The 10416-nt window shown below is 34.3% G+C and overlaps 1 protein-coding gene across 1 annotated transcript; it reads right to left on the bottom strand.

Annotated features, from left to right (window-relative positions):
* Nucleotides 1–8622: 8622 nt before the first annotated feature.
* Nucleotides 8623–10055, bottom strand: LOC141721371 (SKP1-interacting partner 15). Its single transcript, XM_074524288.1, has one exon. It carries the CDS (start codon nucleotides 10044–10046, stop codon nucleotides 8814–8816), a length of 1233 nt encoding a protein of 410 aa, XP_074380389.1. The 5' UTR covers nucleotides 10047–10055; the 3' UTR covers nucleotides 8623–8813.
* Between the last annotated feature and the right edge of the window lie 361 nt (nucleotides 10056–10416).

Below are 10416 nucleotides of genomic sequence, written 5' to 3'. Positions count from 1 at the left end.
TTTTAACTCTACATAAGGATAAGTCCTCTCACGAATCTAGTAATAATTCTTAGTTTTGTGAAATAAAAGTAGATTGTATCATCATGTACAGAATTTTAATATATTTCTATATTTACTGCTCCCTCCGTCCATTTCAATTGTTTACATTTTTTTAGAGATTATCCGACACCCATTTTAAGGTGCATATAAAGTATAGTTTTGTAAAAAAAAATTACAATTTTATTTTTTGAATAAAAATTAAAACTTTCAACTTTTATTCAGAAAATTTTAAAAATAAGTTATATAACTAAACTTTTTATGCACCTTAAAATATGTGTCGGACACTTACTCAGAAATGTAAACAATTGGAAGGGACTGAAGGAATAATATTGGGTACTAGTAATACGGGCCGCGCAAGTCAATTTTCGAGCGAGACGTAATTTGAGCTGAGATTAATCGAGTTGGACAAGCGGCTCGTTTAACTTAATCGAGCCAAAATTTCTGCCCGAACTTGACTCGTTTTAATTTCAAGAGTCGAGGGGAGCCGGTTTTAACGAGTCATGCAAGCCGACTCGTTAATTTTACACTTAATTGAGTTTAAACCTCATGCTGAACTCGGCTCGTTTAATTTCACGAGATGAGACAGCTCGTTTAATTTAAACGGAAATCTCTATCCGAGCCCGAACTTGACACATTTAACTAAACGAGTTAAACAAGCCAAGTTGAGTCTAGTTGAACGAGTTCCGCCCGACCCGAATAACAGCTTTTTAACTAAAATATGTGCTTCAAATTTGGCAAAGTAGTATTTCCCTGTCAAAACTGTAAGCGTTACTTGACAGAAATTCAAAGAATCACCGACAAGAGCATAAGATGAAAGATGCTAACCGAAACGGGGGGGACAGACATAGACATGTATGAGGATAATCATAAATGCAACGGCAGGTTTAGACAGATAGATGGTGGTCGGTGGACAGCAGGTAGACGATGATGTTTTTTGTACAATTGTTTGAAAAATTCGTAAAAACACCATTTATGGAAATACTAAAATATTAGTATAAAAAACAAGAATAAGGAAGGGGGGCCTCAGTTTAGAAAAAATACAAAGTTGGCACAACTGCTTTCACAAAACTAGTGCTCTGTTTGAATTAAACAATGTTCAGATACTTGATGAATATTGGATCAAAAATATGACCTTGAGCCTTTACATCCCCCCCCTTTACGCGTTTCCACCCGCACAAAACTAAACTTTTTCCAGGGTAAATTTCATTTTATAACATTAGTGCAATATACCCCTCAACTTCTTTTACTATTCTGTCGGTTGCAGCCTAGTGATAGTCTTGGAAAAGTTGTTAACTGTTTTTTCATCTCGACTTCGCCTAGTTATGACAACGTACTTAACACTCAAGTTGTAGATACTCGTTGAATTAGTTTTATTATCGGTCATTGACAACCAGAATGTATATTAAAATACTAAAGTTGTAGATATTCGTTGAATTAATTTTATTATCGGTCATTGATAACCAGAACAAAAAGATAATGTACATTAACAACGAAGTTGTAGATACTCGTTGGGAAGTTGTATTAATTTTATGATCGGTCATTGACAACTAGAGAAGAGAAAAATACGGATAAATATATGATCAGATCAGACGTGTAACGATAATGAACACGGTTTTACTTGATTTGGTTTTGACATTTGGGGTTGATTGTTGGTTGTTGGAGGAAGTTTTTGTTTCTATAACACTCTCAAAAGCTGCTGTTTTTATGGCTGAAATGTCTACAGGGCAGCTGTTTTTCAAAGTCTTGGCATCACTCAAATGTCAGCGTTAGCTACTTAAAGCGTATTCTGCATCCAAATAAACATAACCTCCGTTATGTCATTTACACTCTATACAGACTTGCATCAAATAACAGTCAAAGTGTCTGCATCCTCCAAATCCGTAAATCATAATAGCATGATTAAGTCAAAAGAAAACATATACATGACCCTACACTTAATTTAAACTCCATGTTTCCACCTTTAAACACACACACACACACACATACTACTTCCAATCAGTATATAGTTGAGCTAGCTAGTACTACTATTTATCATATCATGTCTACCAGCATATCAAATCTTGTATTTTAAATTTGCCCCCTCCCCCTCCCCTACCTTTTCCTTTTCTTTTCCTCTCTTCCTTTCTCTTATTCTTGTTTTTCTTAATTTTATGAGATGGGTAATCTTAGACCAGCTACATTACCATCTCTGGTACTAGATTTCGTTAAGGTGGTTTTCTTGTTTATTTTCCTAGCTGCAGGTGAAGCGAATGGTTCTAGACACACACAATTTCTCAAGGTGAGGCCAATTCTGGCACCGGATATATCTGCAACTTCCTCCGGTTTCTTGCCTAAAGGAGTACCATTTCCGCCTTCTGGTCCGTCGAGAAGACACAACTCTATTGGCGGCCTTAAAGCCTGGGTGCACAAATCTCCTTGACCAACAAGATTAAAGCTGAAAACATATTTTTGTACATGTTTAATTTGGAATTATGTAGTTGATATTTCCTAGTCATATTGTGACAATTAGTAGTTTATAGGGAAAGTATTGTTAGAGTTGTTCTACATGTTAATTAGCTTAGTTAACATAGTAGCTGCAAATTAGTGATATGAAGCTTCATATATACATTGTTTATAGTTATATATGTATCAATCAATCTAGACATAATGAAACATCATTTCAATGATCATTTTACTGGAAACTCTTGCTTTATCTTATCATTACTGATCAAACTCGAAAAACAGACCAGTGTTTCAACTTGGTAAGAGCTAAGAGGGAAGATCACTCATTGTCAATGAAAGAAACGGCCATTGACTTTTTACAACTAGCAAATCCTGGTGAAAAGGTCAAATACATTTACAAGGTGGAACGTATACGAGTGAGTAACGTAGACTCATTCGGCCTTAACGAACAAGGGCGGAACCAGGATTGTAATATAGGAGGATTAAGAACCAAATTATTTGATAGTTTTCCAAAATTCAACATTAAAGATTTAAAAGTATAGGAAACTGGGTAGGTTTCAGGGCAATTGTATTCATTTTCTGACAGGAAATCTTTAGCAGGCAGATTCTGTTAAAAAGAAGGTGTTCTTTCAGGGGAGATACATTCTGGAAGTGTACTACTGGGACATATTTCTAGCAACAATAATGTTTTATAAGTTTACAACATTATTATGCACACAAGACATGAACAAGTTGAAAAAAGTGGAATGTTAAAGAGTACGTGAAGTTGTTTGATACCTGTTGTAAAAGCCCCTGTTTTTGTTTTTATGGTAGATTCTATTTCATCTTGTACAGTCTTCGTCTGCTCTAAACTAGCATCTAGCCATGTACAGTGATGTTGGCCTAAAATGTAATTAATCTTTCCTTAGAGTTGGTTTTAAAAATAGTATATTGTTATTATTTCAAGTTGTAATAGATGAATTTAATATTTTAATATGATAATAGATGATATGTAAATTTAGTTTAGAAGTAGATATAGGCTCTGTTTGAGAGTGACGTTGAAAATCGGTGTGTCATGAGAAGAAGTGCGGGTGAGAGAAGTGTTTTCAGGAAAATTAGATGATTTTTTGGTAATTTTTTTAATTTATGCATATTTCGATATATAATATATAAAAATAATATTTGAGAGAAGGTTTGATGATGACTGCTACTTCCAGTAAAACTTAAAACAGCTATGCTTAAAACATCTATACTTTTACTAACAGCAGTTTTTAGAAAAGTTTAAAACAACCATGTTTAAAATAGTTATGTTTTTACTAACAGAAGCTTTTAGAATTTACCAAACACCTGACAGTTTTTCAGTAAAACACTCCTGTTGCAACAGCAATACCAAACTGAGCCATAGATAGATCGACTAAATAGGGCGCACAATTGGAGTAGAATTTTTAACATAATGTTAATAATATTTATTTGTGATATATTTAACATTTTTAATTAAGAGTTTTTACTAATTGAAAATGGAAGTGGCAGTACCTTATTTGCTTTGATAAATCACTGTCCTGCTTTTTGCAATTCATAAAAACATATTGATCCAATAATTCAATATAATTTCTACAAAAGTCGGATTATATGGACTAGAGGAAAAAGTCATTACAAAATATAAGGGTTAAATATCAAAGTAGTTACTCAATATCATATAAAGTTATAGTAAATATCAAGCAGATATCTCAAAATCTGTAATCGGAAATAAAAATTATTTTTATGAAATTTTACATATTTTTATTGAATCCTATTACAACCAAATGAAAATTTATGAATTCTAATATTTTAGATAATATAGTGAGAATTTTAAAAAATTTAGCTACTATTTATTTTTAATTTTTTAATTATAAATTATGATTTAAATAAAACTAATTAGTAAATAAAATTATAAAAATCTCACTATTTTATCTAAAATACCAGAATTCATAACTTTTTATTTAGTTATAGTACGTTTCAATAAAAATGTATAGAACTCCGTAAATATAATTTTTAGTTTTTAAGCACATATTTAGAGATATTTGTTTGATATTATTACTTTAATGAGTTAAATAATATCCCGTTAAACTTGATGATTAATATAAAATATATGATTTTCAAACTACTTTAATATTTAACCAGATAAGATAAGTTTAAATTCTTTTGCTCAAAAATAATTTCAACTATTCTCCTCCGTTTTTATTTTGATTTTTCCCGTCAAACCGTAAATTTTTTTTAAAATCCGATTTCACTATATTTTTCTGTATCTCTCAACGATCGATTTACATAATATATGTGTTATATTTCGAATTAGTTTAAAAAAATTATTTATTTTCTAGTTTCTATTCTAAATTGATTTCTAGTAGCCCTATATATATATATATATAACTTTTTTTTTTGAAATCAAGTCGTGCTATTTCATTCCATAGAATACTCGGACAGAAACGTCTCCAACAACAGGTTTGGAGGAGATAAATGAATTGTAGCTATTAATTGAGCAAGGCACTCTAGCTAAGAGATGAGCAGCTTGATTTGCTAGCTTACTAATGTGACAAAGAATTAGACCATTTCTCCTATTTAAAAGAGATATGCGGCAATCTAAGACATTACCAACTTCCAAGTATGTGTTGTTTTGGATTGCATTTACCACCTGAAATGAGTCAGGTTCGATTATTACATTCTGCAACGCCGAATCTTCGATCCATACTAGAGCTTCTGGACACCCCTGGCTTCTGCTTCCATGACGGTTACTATTTCTACCATGACGGTTAAAAGTATATATATATATATATATATATATACTTTTAATCCACTTTACTGACTTTATATATATAAATGCATCAAAGAACAATATTATTTTGAAAAAACCAAACAAATTAAATCCGGTGAAAAATCCCTTAAGACTCCAGATTACTCCTAAAATGATCTCCGGCAGTACGGAGAAAGTTGGGATTAAGTGAAAAATCCTGTTGGGATTAAGTGAAAAATCCTGCTGTGATTAAGTGAAAAATTCCCTGATTCCAAGTTACCCTAGAAAGATCTCCGACGTTATCTGGTAAGTTAGGATTTCCTTCATCCCTCTCAATGTCTGTTTTGTATACCACTAAATCACCAATCATGCTCTCATGAGCGACAAAAAGGGAGAAGTATTCGAGTCTTCATGCACAGGGACTAAACCAACTAAACAAAATACACAGGTGAAGTGAAAATACTGTCCCCATGTTCGAAAAGATTCAGAACATAAAGCTTCTCATTCCCAAGAACACAATTTAAAGAATGGATAGCTTTTCACTCTTTGAGGTTAAACTGATTTAATAGAATTTGCTGCTGCAAATCAGCACTATTTTAGGACTGAACATTTTAGGTGGAGTTTGTAAACTGAATAGTACAAAATACAGTTGGTTTTACAAACCGCCTTTGTATGGGAATAGTAGTCAATTCAGCAGCCAACTTGACAAGTGGATGATCAAATTGATTGGATATAGGAAATACCGATAATTTAGGCTCTTCTTTACTAAATGAGGGGGAAAAAAGACTGAGTCGATAAAGATCAACTAGCCGAGTCGACAAAAAAATGCATGTCCATCGGAATTAATTAAAATATTGCAGGACTATTAATATTAAAACTTAAGAGAGGAACCTAAACTTGTATCTTAAACCAAATCAAAATCTACAAGATAATACTCCTTCCCCAGCTTAATATTAAATTACATCAATTAATATAATGCACGCAACCTCAAATCTAAATATATTGTAACTAGTCTGTAATCTGGAACCAGATCCTGAGAATGCATATTAGACAGGGATGACTCGACCTTCTTTTTAAATGTCAAAGACCAGAAACTACGCGCAATGCGTGAAGCAAAATAGAATCTTAATAAATATCTAATATTTTCTTTTTTAATAATAGACACTTAATACGATCAGTCCCATGGCAGCAAAATCTCCTACAGCCCTTTAATAAGAATACATAAATAGAAACTGAAACAAAATGTTTCATAATATATCAGCAGCTTATCCAATTATAATTATAATTAATAGCACCAACCTACACCAGCTGCTAAATTACATGGTCTCTATTGGGCTCCAAATCTTCTCCAAGGTCGCCTGAATGCAAGGTCCAACTACTGGTCGGGATACTACAAAACAATGTTCAAAGGAAGGTGGTGGCTCTGCAGTACGTCCAGCGTGATAATCTATTCGATTGTTCGGAGAAAATTAGTAGATATAGCTAGTAATAGTAGACATACTGTGCAAATTTGTCAAACCCCAACTCCCTCTTTCCTTTGGTCTATTTATAGTTCAAATATTAGGGTTGAGAGTCTTGCCTCTTGGCGTGAGCTTTTATTAGGCGTCGGACTTAATAGCAGTCGCATGTCAACATCTTGCTGTTGTTCTTGGTTACTGGGCTTGTCTGTTTCCTGGAGTGAGTTTGTGTTTTGGGCTTTGATATAATTTAGGATGAGTACATGCCCATCTGCCCATCACCCCCCAAAATTTCATATCCCAAGCAAATCAGTTTGATCCTTTTTATGCTATATAAAGATGAGCTGGATGTCACTAAAAATTCATGCACCCCACTCTCTAGAAATCGGCCATCAGATGAAATAGAGATCATGTTTTTAAATTTCCAAAGTACTTTCTCCACGTTTCTCATAGAAAAAAGTATTTACAAATCTAACAAAAACCTTAGTTGGCAAGCTGAGATCGAAAGGACTAGATCCACCATACATATCAATTACGCAATCTAAAGAAATCTGATCACTATCTCATATTCAAATATCAGATTTTGATTCCCCTACCTCTTCATAACCTTCTCGACCCAGACACCTAGGATGAAAGATTATTTGAACTGATTCTAGGGTTTAGAAAAAAGTAAATACAACTTTTCCTGTTGTGGTTGCAGATTTCAAAACGTATCAAATGGAAGAAAGGAAAAAACAAATATAGAAGAATTTTTAAAGAGGCCTGTATAGATATATCAGTTTAGATTGGGAAATCCCAGGAGATGCACATGGTTCCGAAATCCGGAAACCATGTACAGCTCCAGAGATGTCCTAATTAGTACCAATATATGTATGCAAGTCTTTTTAGAAATTTTATGTTTCTTCAGAAAAAAATCCCATTTAATATATTTTAAAAATCTACGTATAAATTAGGAATCTTTGTCCTAATCTTCAATTTAAACCCTAATATCATTTCAAACAGTCTTTCATCTTGGGATTTTTGGGGCGAGATGGATAGAGAGGGGCAGGGAAATCCGAATCTGATATTTGACCTAAACGTGAATACTACTAGTAATTATTATCAGAGATTTCTTAAATAGCATACATGAAATGTATGCTAGGGCTAGGCCTCAATTGTCATCGATTTCCGCATTGTGCAGACTCCAATTCGTCAATTTTAACACCGGCACTACTATTCGCATGACGTCTGGCCCCCTAAAGCCTAATTCAAAGTTGACACTTGACAGAGGCTTAGTGGTCTAACCAGAGGTAAGACTCGTAACCCTAATAATCTTTAGCCTTATGTTCCAAATAAAGGAGTTGAGGGTTCTTAATCTTAACACAACCACACATTTACTAATGCAATCCTATCTACTACACCTACTATGTATTCCCTAACCAACTGATTTTCACGTCGGAGGTGCTGCAGAGCTGCCACCCATACACCTCGCAGTCAGGGAATGGGACTCTGGGGGAGATTATTACATGGTTCAAAAATCTAGTTACTGCATAATATACGTAACATATTAAAACTTAAGGCGAATTGATATCTTAGTTGTGTTCTTAGTAAGCTGATAAAAGCTGGCACAAAAAATGCCCTAGTAAACATGTTTCGTCAACTCATACATGTGATAGCATCCCTAAACCTATGCTAGAGTCTAGACATGCCCTAGATATGAATGTGTAGTGTACATCAGCAGACTATACTAAAAAAAACATTGCGAAATTCTAAAAATCTAGGAAATGACTAAATAACTCAATTCTTGGTTGAAGTGACAAAAAAATAATCCATCCTCCCTAATCGCATCATTCAGCTTGTAGCCTTGTACAAAGCCTTATAGTTATACAGCTAAATAAATACTGTGCAAACAAATCAGCAAACACATTATACGTTGCACTGTTGCAGTATTATACGAACTTTATGATCCACAAAGGAAACATATTATATAGAAGAATATTATCATAAAACAAACACTCAATTCTTATGAAAACAGGAATGAAAATATAAAACTTTGTCTATAATAACTCGACAAACAAGGAAATTAATAATAATACAACACGAGTTAATATAACATCAGAAAAAAAATCAAATTTACCAACTGAGATCATTTAAGGCGAGGCCGTATAGCCAGCTTCAAAAAGAAATCCGCGACAAACCCCATCCCCATTCCACGGAACACCTTCAATCCACTGCCACACCGATTTCCCCTTAGAATTATCCCACAATGCCAACTTCCCAATCCGTTTCGCTGAAAAACAAACCCTATCCCCACCTCCAAACACCTTGAACTTACTCGATTCCTGAAAACAATTAAACATTTCAATTGGCATCCGTCCCGCTTCATCCCACTCCAGCGTCTCCAAATCCAACCTCAAGACCAAAATAGTAGTACACGACGAATTCAACAAAAACGACGATTTCAATCCCCCGATCATCAAAATCTTATTCCCATTCCCTTTAACCAACCGCGGTCGTTTCAAAATATCAAACACATCACCCCACTCCATCTTCTCCAAACAAGTCCACTGACTCTTACATTGCAACGACCCGAGAGTAATCGTAAACAACTTCCACTGAGCTCGCCACGGAGACCCTACATCACAAAGAGCAATAATACTATCCTTAATCAAAACCGGACTCCTCGGTTTCGAAGGCAAATTCGACGAAAACTTAAGCCAATTATCCGTACCCGAATCCGAACCCGAATAATAAAGAGCAGCTAATTCAGTCAACACAAGAACCCGATTAGGCGACCCGACTAAAACCGATCCATGACGAGACCAAGCAGAACCTAATTGAGGTAAAATCTTATAACAGCGAGTTAATGGATTACAAACGAGTAAACTCTTAGTGGACTCATTAGTGTCGGCCCAAAGATAAATAAGCCCAAGAGAGGAAGCAACGGGCTGGTGGGCTGAGAAGGGGAGGAAATTGAGGGGAAATCTGAGCCATTGATTGAGATTTGGATCGAAGGCGTGGAGAGTGGGAGAGAGATGAGAGAGACGCGAGGAGGGAGATGAACGGAGAGCGAGAAATGGGAGAGATGGGATGAGAGAGAGATAAGAGTTTGAGGAGAGAGTTTGATTGAAGAATTTAGAAACTGATTTGGAAATTACGATTTGACGGAGAGGGAGGAGACTGAAGATTTGTTGGATTGTGTCCTGCGAGAGTTGGTAGAATGGTGGCGAGGAGGATGAGTCGGAGGTGGAGTTGACGACGGCGGTGTTCATCGGAGGTGGAGTGGGTTGACTTGGGTTGAAAGTGGAGGCGAAAGAGTGTGTGTTACGCTTGGTGAGTTGTGTGGGTCGAGATGCACTATACATTACATTTCGTTTCTTCATGTCGGTATTATTTTGTATAATCAATACTATCTGTACTATGAATCTATATTATATTATAATACGAAACATTAAAAATGTGATATTCGCTTGGTAAATATTTATTAAAAATATTTAATTATTTTTACTTAATTATTCTAATTCTAATTGACCAATCGGTCGGCCGATAAATTTTAATTTTAATTGATATTAAAGTCAATTTTCTCTATTAAATTAAATTTTATTTCACATCGTACTCTATATCATTATAATTGATATTAAAGTCAACTTCTTCTATCAGTTTAAATCTATTTTATACCAAATTCTATATTATTTTAATTGATATTTTTGCTTAAAATAAATTCAAGCGAATTTTGAACTACAATAACAAAAT

This window comes from Apium graveolens, chromosome 4 (genome assembly GCF_009905375.1).
Source record: "Apium graveolens cultivar Ventura chromosome 4, ASM990537v1, whole genome shotgun sequence".
In the NCBI taxonomy this organism is placed as follows: domain Eukaryota; kingdom Viridiplantae; phylum Streptophyta; class Magnoliopsida; order Apiales; family Apiaceae; genus Apium; species Apium graveolens.
This window is presented reverse-complemented; position numbering and strand designations above follow the sequence as displayed.